At 36.0% G+C, this 20,979-nt stretch overlaps 2 protein-coding genes across 2 annotated transcripts; both read right to left on the minus strand.

Annotated features, from left to right (window-relative positions):
• Window positions 1–15,746: 15,746 nt before the first annotated feature.
• Window positions 15,747–16,307, minus strand: LOC135639204 (uncharacterized). Its single transcript, XM_065153006.1, has one exon. It carries the CDS (start codon window positions 16,305–16,307, stop codon window positions 15,747–15,749), a length of 561 nt encoding a protein of 186 aa, XP_065009078.1.
• A 2,857-nt stretch (window positions 16,308–19,164) lies between these two features.
• Window positions 19,165–20,436, minus strand: LOC135637685 (expansin-like A2). Its single transcript, XM_065150394.1, has 5 exons — window positions 20,250–20,436; window positions 20,056–20,165; window positions 19,804–19,982; window positions 19,607–19,736; window positions 19,165–19,511 (listed from the first exon to the last, which is right to left on the minus strand). Exons 1-5 carry the CDS (start codon window positions 20,419–20,421, stop codon window positions 19,275–19,277), a joined length of 828 nt encoding a protein of 275 aa, XP_065006466.1. The 5' UTR covers window positions 20,422–20,436; the 3' UTR covers window positions 19,165–19,274.
• Between the last annotated feature and the right edge of the window lie 543 nt (window positions 20,437–20,979).

Below are 20,979 nucleotides of genomic sequence, written 5' to 3' on the forward strand. Positions count from 1 at the left end.
ACCGACTCACCACTGTTGCTCCTCCACCTCTAGCGACAAAAGAAAAGGCTTTCTACTACTGCTTTTCCATTGTTAGGCCATCGGTGTGACAAATCTTTCCTCCTCGGCGAACGGCAACTGTCTTCTCCACTGCCACTCTACGTCAACGTCCGTTCCCTTCCATTGTGGCATCTCTAGTGCTGCGCTCACCGGCACTGCCCCACCTTTCCTCCTCTATTGTAGCTTCCTCATTTGCTGCACCTCTATTGCAGCTTTCTCCTCTTGTACACCTCTACTATAGTTTCCTCCTCTGTTATAGCATTGCTGTAACATCGCTGCAACTTCCTCCTCTGTTGTAGCTTATTCCTTTGCTATAGCATTGCTATAGCTTTTTCCATTGCTGTAGGTTTCTTCTCTACTGTAGTCGTCGCCATCGCAGTCGCAACAACAGCAACAGCAACAACAGTAGTAGCGATCTGCTCTTGCCCTACTCATGAAGCTTTTGACTCGTAAACTATTTGCTTTGCATCAATTCAAGATTGGTGTCCTTGACAGGAGCACCATACCATCTTGCAAGAGCATGATAGCAGATAAGATTTCCTCAACTATATGAGGAAATATCTCTACTCTGTTGAAGAAAATCCTCTATTCTATTGAGGAAAATCCTCCCTCCTAGTCTGTATAAATAGGAAAAGGATATGTTAATGCATTCAAGCTAAAGTTACTTCAATAAAGCTTCTTTAATAATTGTTCTTATCTTCTATTCTTTCCATCAATAATAACTTTTCCACTAACAGGATTATATAATCAATATGCTTTAGATTGTAAGGAATAACTAATTAAGATGCATTTTTCAGATTTTTCATTAAGCTTGTGATGATTTTGTGAATTCACCAAAGCATAAGCAATATAGCCAAAAATTCTTAAATGACTTATACTTGGTTTCATACTATACCAAGCCTCAAAAGGAGTTTGATTCAGAATAGCCTTTATTGGTAAAATATTCAACAAATAAACTATTGTTGCAACTACTTCTACCCAAAACTGATTTGGAAAATATTTTCTTTTAAGCAAACTTCTTGTCATTTCAACGACAATTCGATTCTTACGTTCAGCTACACCATTTTGCTCCGGTGTATATAGTGCTGTCAATTCTCTACGAATACCATTTTCTTTACAAAAAGAACTAAACTCATTAGGTAAAAATTCACTACCTCTATCTGTCCGAAGTGTTTTTATGTATCTACCACTTTGCCTTTCTACAAGTGCCTTGAATTTTTAAAAATTATCAAATATTTCAGATTTCAATTTCAAAAAATATACCTAACTCATGTGGCTATAATCATCAGTAAACAATAGAAAATATTAACTTCCACCAAATGATTTGTATTCATATGTCGACATAAGTCAGCATGAATTAATTCAAGACAATTAGATGCTCTCCATGTTTTTCCAATAGTAAATGGTTTTTTACTTTGTTTTCCATAAATGCACCATTCACATACATCAAGTGTATTAATTTTAGGTTAACAACCTTAAACCCTTAGTGTTAAGGTGTCCATATCTTAAATACCATAAATTTGACTTATTCTTTTGAGTTGCGATAAGAGCATGCTTTTCAATATTTGAAACATCAAGTGGAAACATCTTGTTTTGCGTCATACAAATATTTATCATAATTAAACCAGATTTTTTATCTTTAATAATGCATGAATCATCATTAAATATAATTGAATATCCATCATCTATCAATTGGCCAACACTCAACAAGTTATGTGATAAAGTAGAAACAAAGAAAACATTATCAAAGTATTTTACTTTCCCTTGATTTATTTTCACCTCAATGATTCATTTTCCTTCCACTTGGATTTGTTTGTTATCTCCAAGTTGAACTTTTAACTTATGAGTTTCATTAATATCTCTAAACATTGATCTTATACCTGACATATAATTAGAACATCCACTATCTAGAAACTAAATATCATTTGACATATCATTAACTTGTGAATGAGTGATAAACAACTTAATGTTTCCTTCATTTTCCTCCATATAGCTTGCTTGCTTTTCTCTTTTCCAGCAATCTACCTTCATGTGACCAAACTTTTTATAATAGTGACATTGAATTCCACTCTTGTAATTTGTTTAATCATAATTTGATTGCCTTTATTCATCATGCCCATCAAAGTATCCTCTTCCTCTTCCTTTTTCATTTTCTCTAACCACGAAATCCTCCCCTGCCACGTCCTCTTCCTATTGATTTTTTGTCTTCTTTTGAAGTAGAAGACTCCCCCTTAACCTGAAATATTTTTTCTTCACTTTTCTTAAGTGACATGTTCAACCTTGCTTCATGTGCTTACAAGGAACCCATTAGTTCATCAAATGAAAAAGTAGATAAATATTTTGACTCCTTAATTGTGACAACAACATGATCAAATTTCGGAGTTAAACTTCTCAAAACTTTTGTAATAATTATATGATCAAGAAGATGTTCACCATACGATTTTATTTGACAAACAATTTCAGTCACTCGAGAAAAAAAATCTTGCACCGATTCATTGCTTTTCATGAATAAAATTTCAAACTCGCGACGAAGGATTTGAAGTTTTGCCATAACCACCTTTGATGAGCTTAAAATTCATTTTGAAGTATCAACCAAGCTTGCTTTGAGGTTGTTACTGCTACAATTCTTGAGAATATTGTCTCTTGTTGAACGAAGAATAATTCCTTTGAGTTCTTCTTTCTATTCTCCCTTAGCTTGATTTCTTTATTTGGATATGCATATACATTCTCTATTAAGTCCCAAAGATCTTGAGACTTGAATAGAGTCTTCATCTTTATACTCCAAAATTCATAACATTTGCCCGAGAAGATGGGAATAAGGGGTTGCGACATAGAATTACCATTAAAAGCCATAATGGCCAGTTTAGATTGAAACTAAGCTCTGATGCCACAAATGTTAGGGATGGAGGAGTAAGAAAATGATAAAAACATAATACTACGATACAAGTAAAAGGAATCCTTCGATCAAGAAAATCGATGTAGTATTTAAAATAAGAAGATTGACATAGAATACTTACAATATATTCCCAAGTGTATTATGCTTCTCTCTTGCTTCATGAACTATGGTCCTATTTATAGGACCTAGTGGTAACTACCTCACTCCACCATGTCACCCATGATTGAGATAGTTATATGGACTACCCTATACCTTCTAGATCATGGGTCACTTCTTGAAATATGCTTATAACTACCTAGAATATGGTAACTACCTAGATAACTACTATGAATTAATTCTCAACATATGCATATATCACTTTGCCTTTCTACAAGTGTATTGAATTTTAAAAAAATATCAAATATTTCAGATTTCAATTATAGAAAATATACCTAACTCATGTGGCTATAATTATTAGTAAATAATAAAAAATATTGACTTTCACTAAATGATTTTGTATTCATAGTTCTATGTAAGTTAGCATGAATTAATTTAAGATAATTAGTTGCTCTCCATGCTTTTCCAATACGAAATAGGTTCCTTATTTGCCATAAATGCATCTTTCACATATATCAAGTATATTAATTTTGAATAATCCAAAAAATATTATTATTTATTTAACAACCTTAAACCATTAATGCTAAGATGTCTATATCTTAAATGTCATAACTTACTCATTCTTTGATATTATAATAAGATCATACTTTTCAATATTTGAGATATCAAGTGGAAACATCTTATTTTGTGCCATGCAAATATTTACTATAACCAAACCAGATTTTTTAGTTTTAATAGTGTATGAATCATCATCAAATATAACTAAATATCTATTATTTATCAATTGTATGATACTTAATAAGTTATATGATAAATTAAGAATAAAAAAATACTATCGATGTGTTTTACCTTCCCTGACTTGTTTTTATCTCAATTGTTCCTTTTTCTTCCACTTAGATTTGCCAATTATCTCCGAGCCTAACTTTCAACTTGTGAGTTTCATTAATATCTGGAGATATTGATCTTATATCTAACATATGATTAGAACATGCACTATCCAAAAACTAAATATCATTAACTTATGAATAAATTATAAAAAACCTACTACTTTCTTCATTTTCGTTAGTATAGCTTACTTGCTTGCTTTTCTTTTTTCCAGCAATCTACCTTTATGTTACCAAACTTTTTATAATAATGATATTGAATTATACTATTATATATTTTTAACATAATTTGATTGCTTTTGTTCATCATGCTCATCAAAGTATCCTCTTCATCTTCCATTTTCTCTACCACAAAATCCTCCTCTGCCATGTCATCTTCTTGTTAATTTTTTTTATCTCTTCTTTTGAAGTAGAAGACTCTATCTTAACCTGAAATATTTTTTCTTTATTTTTCTCAAGTAACTTATTCAATCAACCTTGCTTTATGTGCTTGCAAGGAACCCATAAGTTCATCAAATGAAAGGGCAGATAAATCTTTTGACTCCTTAATTGCGACAACAACATAATCAAATTTTAGAATTAAACTTCTTAAAACTTTTATAGTAATTATATGATTATGAAAATGTTCATCATAATATTTCATTTGACTAATAAGTTTAGTCACTCAAGAAATAAAATCTTATATTGACTCATTATTTTTTATAAATAAAATTTTAAACTCAGGATGAAATGTTTAAAATTTTACTATAATTATCCTCGATGAGCCTTGAAATTTATTTTGAAGTATCAACTAAGCTCACATTCAAGTTGTAGCTACTGTAATCTTTGAAAAGATTGTCTCATGTACAGCTTGTGAAATGAAGAATAATGCCTTTAAGTTCTTCTTTCTATTCTCTCCCAGTATAATTTTTTATCTAGATCTATATATCCATTCTCTAATAAGTCCCAAAGATCCTGAGACTTGAATAAAGTTTTTATTTTGATACTCTAAATTCATAGCATTTACTCGAAAAGATGAGAATAAGGGGTTGAGACAGAATTGCTATTAAAAGTCATAATGCTTTTAGATTAAAACCTAGCTCTAATACCACAAATGTTGGTGATGAAGGAGCAAGAAAATGGTAAAAACAGAATATTACAATATAATTAAAAGAGAATGTTTTTAATGAAGAAAATCAAAATAGTATTAAACAAGAGGTGAAATTAAGAACCCTTATAAGATATTCCTAAGTGCACACTACATTGCTTCATGAACTATGGTATTATTTATAGGACTTCGTGGTAACTATCTCATCCCATTATGTCACTCATGATTAAGTTAGGTATAGGAATTACCACCATAACATTTAGATTGGTTATTTAGATAGAACATGATTATAACTACCTAAAATATGACAACTACTTAGATAAGTACCTATGAATCAATTCTTAGCAGTTGCTGCATCTTTCCTGATAGCACTATGAATAGGCCTTGTTGGATGCTTGGAAGGTGAAGATCCATCATACATATTAGCAAGCTGCCTCAAGCCATTGCAAATCATCTCCCTCGTCATGGAGGGCATTATCGAAACGGATGATTCTACATAGGTCTTTAGTTTTTGCAGCTCTTCTACGACCCAGAGTGTAGTTGGATGAACTAGGGATGGCAGCCTGGCTGAACTAACGTGAAAGGGATTCTCTATTGCTGCAGCTGAATTAGCCATTGTTGTCTTCTTTTCTGCTAAGCTCTTCTCAAATTCAACGGATTGGATGAGGATGCTAATAGACTTGTTCTGGTCCTGCTGCTCTACCTCATCACATATAGATCAAAGCACATACAAGGAAACACCTGGAATCATTGTAAACCAGGTCATCCGTGTGATGACAACTTGAGTCTTGGTTTGCAGTGGAAGACATGTAGGACTTCAGCAGGCAGGTCCTTGTTAGATTCCATATTGTAAGTTTGACGTCTGATGCAGATCTTCATGCAAGTGCATCATATGATTTATTATGCTTTTGGTCGTTAAACATTTATGATCACAGGTCCCTTAGTTTGATGCTTGTCCCAAGTTCTCATAGATTACAATCATCGATAAATACTTACTGATAGAAATAAAGTACAAAGAGAAATTCATTGAGTTTCAAATGATACTCCCTCCCTATTTATACATGTTAGAGAGGAGCATTTTTCTCTAGAGAGGAGAATTTTCCTCAACAGATTTATGATATTTCCTCATATAATTGGCGAGATCTTGGCTATTGTAAAGGTTGTTATCAAGGAAGATCTTGGCTGTTATCATGCCCCCGTAAGACGGTGCTCCTGTCAAGGATGCCGATCTTGGACCGATATAATGAAAATGATTTGCAGGTGAGAGGCTTCATGAGTAAGTCTGCTAGTTGATCAGCCGTATGTACGTGAGAAACACATAGCTGATGTTTGATAACTTGTTCTCGCACGAAGTGAAAGTCGATGGCAATGTATTTATACGTGAGTGTAATACTGGATTGGTACATAGGTAAGTGGCTCTAACATTGTCACAATATATTATAGGAGTGGAGGTGATGTTGATGCCAAGTGAAGATATGGAGATGAATAAGGGAGTGTTTGCGAAAAAAAAGACCATGATTGAGGGTCCCGTAAAGATATCGCAAGATTCGTTTGATTATAGGCCAATGCATAATAGATGGTCGATGCATGAATTGAGATAATTTGTTGACCGCAAATGAGATATCGGGATAGATGAGAGATAAGTATTGTAAGGAGCTAAGGACTTGTCGATATTGAGTTGGGTCCAAGGCTTCCATCATATAGTTTGAGCGACTCGCTAGTAGACAAAGGTGTTGTAACTGCGTTTGCATCTTGCATGTTCGTTTTAGATAATAGATCTTGAGTATACTTGTGTTGTGATAGGAAGAGTCATGTATGTTGCTTCCATTCCAAAAAAATAGCTCATTGTTTTGAGATCTTTAAAGGAGAATCGATCTACTAAATACTTAAGAAATGCCTTGATTTCTAGAGGATTGTTGCTTATGACAATAATATCATCTACATATACCAAAAGATATATTATAGTACCACTTTGGTGATGGAGAAATAGGGAGGTATCATACTTGGAGTTGAGGAAGCTAATTGTTGCCAGAAACGAGCCAAGTTCAGTGTACTAAGCTCTTGGAGCTTGACGAAGTCCACAAATAGCTTTTGTAGTTTACAAACATGCTTTGGATACTGAGGGTGGATGAAGCCAGGAGGTTGCTGCATGAAGACATCGTCAGTTAAGGTCCCTTGTAAAAATGCATTGTTGACATCGAGTTGTTGTAAATGCTGGTCTTGTGAGATGGCCAAACTCAGAATAAGTTGGATTATTATGGGTTTAACAATGGGACTAAATGTCTCTATGAAGTCAACACTAGGATGTTGATGAAACCCTTTGGCCACTAGATACGCTTTATATCTGGCAACCGATCAATCTGGGTTCCGCTTAATTTGAAAAACCCACTTACACTCGATGATGTTTTGTGTGAGATGAGAGGGTACAAGGGTCTATGTAGAATTATGGAGGAGGGCATCATATTCTTCACACATGGCTTTACAGCAGTATGGAGATTTTTGGGCTTGAGTGATTGTGGTAGGTTCAGTGATCTTTGACGAGGATGTTGTGATGGTATGTAGGTCAAGGACTTGTCGTGGTTTAAAGACACTACTTTTCGAGTATGTTGTCATTGGATGTCCAGGGGCTATAGGATGTGTTGTAGGTATGGGCGGTGGAGAGGCACTAACACGGGTTAGGATGGCCAAGGGACTTTAGTGTCATTAGTCCCACGAGAGGATAAAGGTAGTTATTGTGTTTCTGAGGGCATGCCTTCAGTCGTAGGGGAAACTTGTGAAGAAAGGAGAGGCCCAATAGAGAGGGTGAGGAGCTATTGAACTAGGAGAAGGAGAGAGTGTGGATTCGGAGCAGAAGGACTGGATGGTACTATGGGAGACTCGGTTGATGGGATTGATGGCGTACTCCAGTGATGTATGTATGATGGAGTAGGTCGCATAGCAGGAGACTTAGGGTTTTGAAACGGAAAGGTGGTTTCTATAAAAATAACATGACGAGACGTAAAGACTTTTTGAGATTGAGGATCATAGCATTGAAAGACATTATGTTCAAGAGAGTATCCAATAAAAACGCAAGGCTTAGATTTTGATGTTATCTTATGTGAGGCATAGGGACGGAGCCAAGGATAACATAAACATCTAACACTTTAAGTTTTTGAAGGTTTGGGGATTTGTGAAATAGTTTTTCAAATAGCGACTCGTATTCGAGGACTGGAGTGAGCATACGATTAATAAGGTAGACGGTAGCTTAAAATACTGCGGTCCAAAAAGTTGTTGGCATAGAGGCTTAATGTAGGAGTGTGAGACTAGTTTCAACTATATATCGATGTTGGCGTTGGAGTATGTGGGGGTGACATGAGGTGTTGTATACCACAAGCAGAGAGGTAGGATGTGAGTGCTTGATATTCACCGCCACCATCAGAGTAAACAATTTTAATTTTAGACAAAGTTCTCGATCAATCTTCGAAAGTTGGTAAAGATTATTGAAACATCAGATTTATGGTGAAGAGGGTATAACCATATGTTTTTTGTGAAATAGTCTACGAAAATAACATAAAATCTGAACTCACAAGAAGTGATTGGAGCAAGGCCCCAAACAACAATGTAAACAACCTCAAAGGATTTAAAGCAAGATGTGGAGGATACTTCAAAGGGGAGTCTATGACTTTTATTACTTAAACAAGCATCATAATTAGTTATAATGTTATTGGTTTTAAACGTAGGAAGAGAATAACGTAAAAGTATTTTTTGCTGAATAAAGGTTGTTGTGATGGAAGAGTAGGCAGTAGGCTGGGTGATTTGTGGAACTGACGACCACTCGTAAATGTTGTCCTTACTCTGGCCTTGGACCAACGATACCCACATGCTCAAGTCCTTGACAAGGAAAAAGTTAGGAAAGAATTCAATTGATGTATTTTTTTTTTTACAAAACTAAGAAACAGAAATGAGATTTCATTTGATGTGGGTTGCATACAAAACATCATCGAATGTAAAGGTTGTGCTGTGTGAATTGAGCAACCAGTATGTGTAATGAGGAGTCCGTTACCATCATCGATGATGTTACCGACACCGACGATGTTACCGTCACCGATGATGATGCCTTCATTTCCGCCATAATTGTTGTGAACAGACAAGTTTTGTAGATCAGAGGTAATGTTAGAGATGCCATAGTCCACAATCCAATTTTGGTTGTTAGTAGTCAGCGTAGTTGTAAGATTTGCATGAGGCCAATGTGATGGAGGAAGAAGTCGAGGTCGAGTTCTACAAACCTTTACAAAGTGGCCAACTTTGTCACACAGTTGGTAGACAACTCTTAGTTGATTTGTATGATCAGGATGCTAGGACTGAGGATAATTATAGTAGCCGCCTTGATGCTGATGAGGTGGATGGGGGAGGTTTGGTTAGAGCCCATAAATTCAGGAGGCATACTGGCCAAACCTTTGTTGATGGTTTTATCATACCGGTTTCCCTTCTTTTGTGATTTTTGATTGACTTAAGTTGTGATGGATGAACCCGTCAATTTGTTTTCACGCTTGAGATATATCTCATAGTCAATCAACTTGTTATAAAGTTCTTCAAATGATATCGGTGAGTCGCGTGCCCGTATCGTTGTTGTTAGTTCTTTATACTCTTCTCTTAGGCCATTAAGTGGATAATGACTTTTTCAATCTATCAGGACCAAGTTATCAATGATAATTTTAATATTTTGATACTAGGCTAGGTGTTTCTGGGATTAGATCGTAACCAAATAGAAGATTAGAAAATTGAGTATGCGAGAATGTATAGTTATCACCTTTGAATAATTTGAAAGGGATGAGCTTTATAGTATAGATGGAAATATAGTTTGTTGAAGAAAATATATTATGATTTTTTATGGAAAATAATTGAAGCATTATAGATGATGAGAACATATTATAACAATTGACAGCGCAGGTTGCAATAAATGTAGATCGCAATCAAAGTTTTGATGGCCGAAGTCTAACGAACATGAGCCCTCGGCAGAGGAGCAGCAGTTTAAAATAAGGGAACGCTGCTTGCTGAAGGACTGAGAAGGGGTACGGTGATTAGATTTGACTAGATTTGTTGATGTCGCCGGATTAACTAGATTTGTTGCGTGCCGGAGGAGAAGCAGCGCTTGAGGAGGAGAAGAAACCCTATGCCCTTGCAGAATCTGTCGTGGCCGTAGCAAAGATCAGTCGGGTCTTACAGCGTAGGGAGAGAGATCTCTGCGAGGTAAAGGCGGAGATCGTCCTCCGCGTTGGCACGCTCCCGGATCCCGCAGCCGATGGCCACCGTGAGGCACCGCCCACGGTGGAATCGGGAACGGGAACTCGGAGTGGATGAAGAAAGAGGCGGCGGAGAGGCCGCCGCGGGAGGATGGCTGCGAGGAGCCGGAGGCAGAGCTGGGTCTTGCTGGCGGCACTCTCGCCGGTGATCTCGGTGACGGAACCGATGGGGAGGCCGCCACGGAGGAGCCGGTCGAGGACGGGGCAGCCGAGGGTGAGCTTCTGAGGCTGCTGAGGTCGAGCACCTTCAAGAGCTTCAAACGACGCTGGCGAGAACAGAGCACAGCAGCGGGATTCCTCTGTCGAGGCTGAGTGCGAAAGCATAGAGTGCTTTGAGATTACAAGGAGAAATTCTTTGAGTTTGAAACAATACTCCCTATTTATATTATATGTTAGAGAGGGAGATTCAACAGAACAAGATTTTTAGGATTTTCCTCAACAGATTTATGATATTTCCTTACGTAGTTGGCGAGATCTTAACTATTATCAGTCTTTGTTGTCACGTCCATGCATCCTATCCTTGGTGTTTTTGTTGATCTTCATTAGGATCAATAAAATACGAGAACTCCATTTCTTGATCTTTTCTATATACTAAGTTTGACTTTGAATTGACAGAATCCAACTTAGTGGATGATAAGCACCGAATTGAAAGATGAGATATCTCAGGGCAGCAAATGGTACAACAAGCGAAGGTCAAGTAAAACTTTGATGTTCGAGCATTCAATTTCCATTTCAACCTGTGTTTCGTTTGTACATTTTTACATCTCAGATGCAAGCAGCAAAATTGGAACTCATTAGCTGATCCTTAAAATGCGGATGCCGATGAGGTGTTTGAGGTGCAGAGTGACTGATGAACAACTTGGGGCTGAGAATGTTAAGAAGTGATACCCTGTTTTGGATTAGTCTTCGAAACAAGCATCCTAAACCATTCTCAACAGCTCCAAAATTAGCTGATTCTGCACCATCAATACCTTCTCAGCATCTGCATCTGTAAGAGCTGCACGCAATGAGGCATATACATTCCTCATTTCATATAAATCCTCCTTGCATGTCGCTCTCATGCCCTTCAAGGCAAAAGACCACCAGCTAGCTTTTGCCTTTGGCAAGAACATCAAAGGCAATATTGAGCAAAGAAGAGATCTAGTAACCTCTCTTGCCTCATTCAACACATTTAAGACCACCGAGAGATCAGGGTCTTCAGAGATCAGAGAGGCTGGTTGACATTTGCCATCCATTTGCTTCATTGATCTTCTATGTCTCCTTCCTTGAGAGAACATAATCCTGCACCCTTTGTCCAGTAGAGTTGTCACCTCTTCTTCCAAGCGCAAACCGAAGATCTTGAACATGCTATTTCAATGTGGTGGCTGCATCTTTCATGGTACCACAGAGGTCCAATAACCTCATTAATCCATCCACATCTTCCTCCAATGATTTCCACTGGTCAAATCTGAATAGGCCTTGCTGGATGCTTTGAAGGCTAAGAAGATCCTCAATGCCATCATACATGTTATCAAGCTGCCTCAATCCACTGCAAATCATCTCCCTTGTCAAGGAGGGGAATGTCGAAACTGATGATTCTTCACACGTCTTGAGTTTTTGCAGCTCTTCGATGACCTAGAGTGTAGTTGGATGAGCTTGGGATGGCAGGCTGACTGAACGAACATGCAAGGAAGTCTCTGCTGCTGCAGTAGAACTAGCCATTGTTGTCTTCTCTTCTGCTAAGCTCTTCTCAAATTCAATGGATTGGACAAGAAGAATGATAGACTTGTTCTGGTCCTGCTGCTCTACCTCCTTGTATATGGATCACAACACATACAAGGAGACACCTGGATTCATGGTAAACCAGGTCATTCTTGTGATGACAACTTAAGTCTTGGTTTGCAGTGGAAGACAAGTAACAGTTCAGCAGACAGGTCGCTCTTCTATATTCCACATGATTGGTTTCGAGTCTGACAAATCTTCATCCAAATGTATGCTATTGGTTGGTATTCTTCTTATCATTAAGCATTTATGTACATTAGTTTGATACTTGTCTCTAAGTTGTCTTCTTAATTATTAACCTGCTGGTAGATCCGAAGCTACCTTTTACAAGGTTTTTGCTGAAGCACGAGGTCATGAAAAAGAGAACACAGATTCCATCTTTCTCATGGATTACAAAGAGTTATGGTGCTTTCTATTATTGCTGTTTTCTTAAAGCTCAAGATGATAGATTGATATGGTGATAAAAAAAAATGGCAAAGAGAAGAAGAAACCAAAAACAAAGTTGTGGATGTTTGATTGGATTGGTCTTTGAAATATCAGGTGTTGCTGTACCCGAATAGGACATGCAGATCTAATAGCTACTTGTTTGTCTACAATGAGAATGGATTATCACTATCGAATATTTTTTTCAATAAACTCAGGTTATGCTTTGATCTTGAACAGTAAATATGTCATTAACTAGTACTTTCTGATCATTGGACATTTATTATGGAGGACCTACATATTTCAAATCTTAGCTGTTAATTGTTGCTGGTAGATCCAATATTCATCAACTACCGTTGATATTTTCTTATTCGCTATTTTTATCAATTTAAGCTGAAATTATATATTTTTTGGATCTATTTTTTTATGAAATGTTGAAAACATCTAATGAAGCCTATATGACATTTTTTTTATTTGTGTTATTAAAAGTTTTATTTTCAGTTAAGTTAGCCCTTGAAAAACTGAATTTTTCTTTTTTTATTTTTGGTTAATTTATAGTGAATGTAGAACCAATTTTGGTCAAATTTTTTTTCAATATTATCAGTGATAATTTTATGAACTTTTGAAAAAGAAAAATAGATCTTGAGTTACACTATTTTTTAATAAAATTATATATTTTTTATTTTTGAAACAGTTTAACTCTATTCAAAACAAATAATTTAGCTGAATCTTTTATCCAAGAACACTAAATTTTTTATTAAATCTTGAAAATGCCTAGGAGACTCCTAAATGTTTTTTTTTTAATTTTTTTGCATCATTAAAGGATCTAATTTTAGTTAATTCAACCTTAAGCGCTGAAATCTTTTTCTTCTTTATTTTTGACTGATTTAAATCAGTTATAATTTTTTAAGCCAAAGTTTTTATGCAAGTGCATCATATAGTTTAATATCCTTTTGGTCATTAAACATTTACGATCACAGGTGCCTTATTTTGATGCTTGTCCCAAGTTGTCTGCTAAATTATTAAACTGCTGGTAGATCTAAAGCTGGCTTTACAACTAGTCTGACAAAGGACTTGCTTATGTACCAAAGGCATGAAAAAGAAAGCACATAGGTTCTTTCTCAAAGATTACAATTATCAATAATTCAGATACCTACTTGGTCCTTGTTGTCATGTCCATGCACACCCTTGGTGTTTTTGTTGTTTCAGCAGTAGTCTCTTTGTTTTTCTTGAGCATCAGAGCTTTAAATATATGTGAACTCGTTTGGAACATGCTTTCTGTGTTTGTTATTTTTTTAGAGTAAGCATCTGTTCAGAAGATCAGGAAACATGGAGAATCTTGTACACCTTTGTCAATCAATATTTTGAGACTAGATATGGTAAGCTTTCCAAATCATAGCACCAGATGTTCCTTCTGAAATTCAAAGGTTGCAGACCTGCAATAGTTATGCTGATTTAGTTCCTAGTATTCTATCAGGTCATGGACATGAAGATACTGTCAACCATCAGCCCTCTCTGCCTGTAGCTGCATCTTATTCAAGAACACAACCTTATAATCCTGCATAGAGCTCATCCGTTGTTTCTTAACCAAGTAAGGTTGATGTGTTTTTTGTTTTTGTAGTATTTTGCGAACTTGCTACTTATCATTATTGTCCCGGTTATAATATAATCTTTTGAAGTGTACTTTTTGAATATATACTTTTTTGTGATAGTTTAGCACATAGAGTAATATTTATTATTCATGTGCAAATTTGTCCATTATATCTCAAAGCAGAAAATATATGATTAATTCTTTCTAGTGGATCCAATTAAATCTTTTACCTGCATCTGTTATCTGATAATTTTATCTAGCTAGTTTACAGTTCAGACAAGCAAATGCCAGATTTACTAGGGTTTAAGAATCAATTGAAATTATTGCTTCAGAGTGCTCAGTTCATGTTATGCTTGAACTGACAGCCAGAATCTTTAACAGCTAGGTAGCCCACATGAGAAACAATTTGATTGCCCTTCTTTGTCATTTAGCATACAATTAAAGTAGTTGTAAGATGGCTGCTTTTCTTAGAGATTCTCAATGCCACAATTTTTTGAAGTTGTAAGAGTTTTTCATGTCCAAAAGTGAGCTAGTAACACAGTAGCACACACCACAATTAACCATGTTTTAAGCATGAATAAGAGTTATTTTCTGACCTTTGGGCACACAAAGTTCACTCTTTTTTTTTTTCTGTGATCTTTACAATTACCATAACTGTTTGATATAGGCAAAAAGTAAATGGTGAATTTGGTAGGCCAGGAAGATGAGACTTTTCAGAATAAAACATCTAATAAAACATCTAACAGTAATTTATAATATGGCTTGTGGTTAGCATCAAATATATACCGTAGAAGTAAATTCTAGTAACTAATTAGAATTGTGCAGTTTATATGATCTCCAAAAGTATTTTTATCTCGTACAAGTACATTTATCAATAAAGAAAGCAACCATACAATTCTTATTTACTAGGTCCTAATAAAATCCTCTGTTTTCTGGTAGTCATGGATTCCAAGTTCCTTCTCCAAAGAGAAAGGCAAATAAGGAAAGAAAGATGAAAGGAGAGCATCCACACAATACAACACTATAATTACTTGTTTTGATCTACTCCTACCTTTTTAGGGTAAGGTATTCAAGAACACCTTTTCTTGATCTTTTCTATATACTCAGTCTAAGTTCTTTAAATAGACAGAAACCAACTTAGTGGATAATAAACAACAAATTGAAAGATGATATCTCAGGGCAGTAAAAGGTCCAACAAATGAAGGCCAAGTAAAACTTCGACGTTTGAGTATTCCATTTCCATTTAAACCTGTGTTTCTTTTGTACAATTTTACATCACACATACAACAAGCAAAATTGGAACTCATTAGCTTATCCTTTGAAATGCGGATGCCAATGAGGTGTATGAGGTGCAGAGTGATTGATGAGCATCAAGGGGCTGAGAATGTTAAGAAGTGATACCCGGTTTTGGATTAGTCTCCGAAACAAGCATCCTAAACCATTCTCAACATCTCCAAAACTGATCTCAATTGTCTTTAGCTGATTCTGCACCATCATTATCTTCTCAGCATCTGCATCTTTAAGAGCTGCACGCAGTGAGACATCTACATCCCACATTTCACATAAATCCTCCTAGCATGCCACTCTCATGGTCTTTGAGGCAAAATACCACCTGCTAGTTTTTGACTTTGGCAAGAACATCAAAGACAAAATTGAGCAAAGAAGAGATATAGTAATCTCTCTTGCCTCATTCAACACATTTAAGACCACCGAGAGGTTCAGGTCTTGCGATCAGAGAGGCTGGTTGACATCTGCCATCCATTTGCTTCAAATCTTTATAGCTTTTCTTAATGATCTTCTGTATCTCCTTCCGCGAGCGAACGTAATCCTGCACCCTTTGTCCAGTAGAGTTGTCGCCTCTTCTTCCAAGTGCAAACCGAAGATCATGAACATACTCTTTCAATGTGGTGGTTTCATCCTTCATGGTACCACTGAGGTCCAGTAACCTCATTAATCCCTCCACATCCTCCTCCAACCATTTCCTCTGGTCAGAGTAGAATAGGCCTTGTTGGATGCTTGGAAGGCGAAGAAGATCCTCAATTCCATCATGCATATTAGCAAGCTGCCTCAATCCATTGGAAATCATCTCCCTTGTCATGGAGGGCACTGTCGAAACTGATGATTCTACAAAAGTATTGAGTTTTTGCAGCTCTCCTATGATCCATAGCGTTGTTGGTTGAACTTGGGATGGCAGACTGACTGAACGAACATGAAAGGAAGTCTCTGCTGCTGTAGTAGAACTGGCCATTGTTGCCTTCTCTTCGGCTATGCTCTTCTCAAATTCAGTGGATTGGACGAGGATGCTGATAGAATTGTTCTGGTCCTGCTGCACTACCTCCTTATATATGGATCACAACACATACAAGGAGACAACTGGATTCAAGGTTAACCAGGTCATCGATGTGATGACTACTTAAGTTAGTGGAAGGAAGACATGTAGCAGTTCGGCAGACAGGTCGCCCTTCTTAGTTCCACATGACTGGTTTGGAGTCTGATACAAATCTTCATCCAAGTGTATGCTATCGGTTGGTATTCTTCTGGTGATTAAACATTTATATACGTTAGTTCGATGCTTGTCTCTATGTTGTCTGCTTAATTATTAATTAATCTGCTGGTAGATCCAAAGCTAGCCTTCTACAAAGTTGTTGTTTAAGCACCCAAGGCATGAAAAAGAGAACACATACTTTCCATCTTTCTCATGGATTACAAAGACTTATGGTGCTATCTATTATTGCTGTTTTCTTAAAGTTCAAGATGATAGATTAACATGCTCATAAAAAAAGGCAAAAAAGAAGAAATAGAAAAAAAAACAAAATGTAGATGTTTGATTGGATTGGCATTTGAAATATCAGGTATTGCTGTACCTGAATAGGACATGCAACTCTAATAGCTACTTGTTTATTTATAATGAGAATGGATTATCACTATTGAATATTTTCTTCAATAAACTCAGGTTATGCATTGATCTTCAACATAAAATGTTATTAACTAGTACTTTCTGATCATTGAACATTTTTGATGCAGGACTTCATATTTCAAGGCTTAGCTGTTGACCTACTGCTGATAGATCCAATATTCTTTTATCTATGGCTGAAATTTTATGATTTTCTTTTAATTTTTATCTATTTAAGTTGAAATTATAATTTTTTTTAATCAAAATTTTTATGAAACCTTGAAAACATCTAATGAAACCTAAATTGTTATTGTTTCTATTTTTGGGCTTATAAAAGTCCTATTTTTAGTTAATTTAGTCCTTAAAAATTATATATTTTTATTTTTGATTAATTTAAAGTTAATGTAGAAATAATTTGAGTCAAAAATTACTTGAATATTATCAGAGATAACTTTATGAAGTTTTAGAAAAAATAACTAAATGCTGAGTTATTTTTTAAAAAGATTACATTATTTTTTGATTTTTTAAAACAATATAACTCTTCAAAACAAACAATGTAATCGAAATTTTTTATCTAAAAATATTAAAATTTTTATTAACCTTGGAAATGCATAGGGGATTCCTGAATGATATATATTTTTTATACTTGGGCCATTAAGGGATCTATTTTCAGTTAATTTAACCTTAAAAGCTTTTTTTATTTTTTATTTTTGGAAAGTTCAAGTTGAAATTATATTTTTCTATCAAGTTATTCATGAATATTAAAAATATCTTATCAAGCCCTAAATGATCACTTTTTCTATATTTGGATTATTAAATGACCAATTTTCAGTTGCTTTAATATTAAAAGCTAAAATTTCTATTTTCTGATTTTTGGCTAATTTAAGCTGAAATTATATCTTATTTATCAAAATTTTTATAGAACCTTGAAAATATCTGATGAAAACCTAAATGATTACTTTTTCTTCATCAAAAGTCTTCTTTTCAGTTAATTTAGCCTTTAAAAATACTAAATTTTATATTTTTATTTTTGACCCATTTAAAGCGAATCTAAAACAAATTTGGGTCAAAAATAGTTTAATATTATCAAAAATTATTTTACAAAGTTTTAAAATAAATTTGAACTTTATGTTACACTATTTTTTAATGGGGTTACATTGTTTACTAGTATTATTCAAAAATAGTATAACCCTATTAAAAAACAATTTAACTTAATTTTTCATCCAAAAATATCAAAATTTTTATGAACCTTTGAAAATTCATAGACAAACACTAAAAAATCACTTTTCTATTTTTGGGCGAATCTATTTTTAATTTTGACCAATTTATATTGAAATTGTATTGTTTTATGCTCAAATTTTCATGATATCTTGTAAATATCTGATGAAGCCCTAAATAATTAATTTCCAATTATCTATGATTTAAAAGTCTTATTTTCAGTTAACTTATCCCTTAAAAAGTTGAATTTCTTATTTTTAATTTTTACCTAATTTTAAGTGAATTTAGAACCAATTTGCACCAAAAATCACTTGAATATTATCCGTAATGAATTTGTGACGTTTTAAAGAAAATTTTAGATCTTGAGTTATATTACTTTTGAATGTGGTTATATAATTTTTGGGATTGTATTCATAAATAGTGTAACTCTAATTAAAAAATAGTTACATTGATCTCTTATTTTCTTAAAAAAAAAATAAACTTTTTAAAAAATCCTAGGACATGACTTGTAAGGTCCTAAATGTTTCTTTTTATATATAAGCATTTGAAATGAATATTTTTTTACTGATTTGAATCCTTAAATGATATAAATTCAAATATTGGTCATTTAGGCTTTTGAAAATTATTTTCAAGAAATTTTGAAAATTTAATATTTTATTATTATTTATTTAAAATATGTAAATAACAATATTGTAGATGCAGGAGTTCATATTTCAAGGCTTGGTCCCCAAGATGTCTGCTAAACTGTTGACTTGCTGCTGGTGGATCCAATATTCTTATATGTGGTTATTCCTATATGTTTTCTTAACCACTTGACATGTCAACATGTACTAGGAGAATCCACAACCTCGGCATCTCTGTTGTCTGATCAAGCTATCCGACAACGAATCCAGCAGACGAACAAACGCGGCCGGAAACTAGGAATCCACACGCAGATCGCATCCACATTTGTCTTCTTGTTGGTGAGAGATCCCCATCATTGCGGCAGGCTATAGAACACCAAAAGCTCTCTTGTTCCCCCACTGAATTGGATACATGAATGAACAAAGATTACAACTGGTTTAGCTGAGTGTTTTAGATCTTCTAAAACAAGGACAGGATCCATCACTTGCAGTCTTTTGCTGCGACCCCTCGAGCAATGTCAGTGATCTGCACGCCCAAGTCGTAGACCGAACCGGTTCTCCAGTCGACCGGCAGAGCCTCACTCTGAGCATAAACCCACTTCCCGCCGTAGCCGCCTGTCACCACCATCCTGAGCTGTAGCGGTCCGGGAGGCGCCCGGCTCGTGCTCCAGACCGGGCCGAAGACCCGGCTCATGAATCTCCAATCGGACGAACCCTCCTGTTAACCCAAGCATTCGCGTCAGTACTGTAAGATATGGTGGCATTCTGCTCAAACTTCAACAGGGAGCGAGAGAGAGAGAGAGAGAGGCCAACCTGTGCAACATCCACTGCTCCTATGTTAGTTTGACCTCCCTGGTACAGGAACTTGATGGCCAAAACATTGGGACTTCGGCTCTTCTCTTCCACTTTGATAGATAAGTTCTTCGTGTGTTCGCATGGAATCCTGCTCACAGGAAGTGTTACAATAAACAATGTGTGTCTAATGCCCAACTCTTACATCCATTTAGTACCTCTTGTATTCCACATCCACAGTGCCAAGTTTCTCCAGCTCTCCGACCGCCGAGTGCCGTGCCATGGCCACAAAAGCCGGTCTGCTTAGCACCAAATCGGTGTCATTGCTCTCGTTAAGGTCCGTGAGGATCACTTTGACCCCTCCTCCTCTACAGATCCTCGTGTTCCTACACCTCACCTGCTTAATTACAAGAAGCTCACATACCTGAGAGAGAGAGAGAGAGAGAGAAGTTTCCGTATCTGAAGCTAACCTGGAAGCATGCTCCACAGGCAACGCCACCTCTGAGAAGAGCGGAGCTTGCAGCAGCGACATAGCCTCCACTGAGTCCCAAAGTCATGGAACCATATCCACAAGTCCCAGCTAAACACAGGAGAAATCATTTGATCGAGCTCACACTGAAGGTCTAATTAAGAAGTACAACAATTGTACAGGGATACAACATACCAGAAAGAGCAGAAAGAGAAGAGAAGTATCCAGCCTTGGATCGGTGGACGCACCTGCCACAGGCCATAGAAGAAAAGCCAAGAAGGAGGATAAGAAAGATTAAGCAGCCAGAAACACCACACATGGCGTCGAGAGCAAGGTGGGAAAAACGGTATAGCCTTCTACTGATCATATATGCGAGAGATCGATGTAGGAGGAGGTAAACTACAAAGTTCTGCAGTAGACTGCACGCCAAAGTAGCCTAATAAGACAAAGCACAATACAAGAAGAACGCGGTGGTGGAATGCAATTGAAAGTGGCAGTGACAGCAACCACTGCACGCGCCAATCAAGGAGAAACTTCGTGGGTCGGATGAACATGAACCCAGATAATTGCAACTCATTAATTCATAAGTCTGTGTGAAGTCAATCAGTAGTAATAAAAGTTTAACATCTCATTTCCAGTATTGCCGGAACTCTATCACAATGGCGTTGTTCTCCAATTAGCATTTTTTTGGTATAAACTAGTGCAGAACCTCAGGTTGATAACTCCATTGATCAAGCCAACTCGACTCATCGAGATTGCAAGCCTGTGCCTGACTTAAATTGGTTGAAACTTGAAGTAAAACTCGAGTTAAATTTAAATTTGAGATGGTGTAATATTTTTAACGTAAACCGACAAATCGTAAGGTGGCTAAAAGTGCCGTGCGAAGAAGGGTGGAAGAATATTTGTGTGAGGACAATCAACTGCA

Source organism: Musa acuminata, chromosome BXJ3-5, assembly GCF_036884655.1.
Source record: "Musa acuminata AAA Group cultivar baxijiao chromosome BXJ3-5, Cavendish_Baxijiao_AAA, whole genome shotgun sequence".
Classification (NCBI taxonomy): Eukaryota; Viridiplantae; Streptophyta; class Magnoliopsida; order Zingiberales; family Musaceae; genus Musa; species Musa acuminata.

What these genes read in the sequence shown, in the direction of transcription:
- LOC135637685 (XM_065150394.1), bottom strand. Translation starts at nt 20,421, where the DNA reads ATGATCAGTAGAAGGCTATACCGTTTTTCCCACCTTGCTCTCGACGCC. An exon ending in TTCTCTTTCTGCTCTTTCTG is followed by an intron (nt 20,166 to 20,249) that starts GTATGTTGTATC and finishes TCCTGTGTTTAG; the next exon opens with CTGGGACTTGTGGATATGGT. An exon ending in GTGGATGTGGAATACAAGAG is followed by an intron (nt 19,737 to 19,803) that starts GTACTAAATGGA and finishes TCCTGTGAGCAG; the next exon opens with GATTCCATGCGAACACACGA.
- LOC135639204 (XM_065153006.1), bottom strand. Translation starts at nt 16,307, where the DNA reads ATGGCCAGTTCTACTACAGCAGCAGAGACTTCCTTTCATGTTCGTTCA.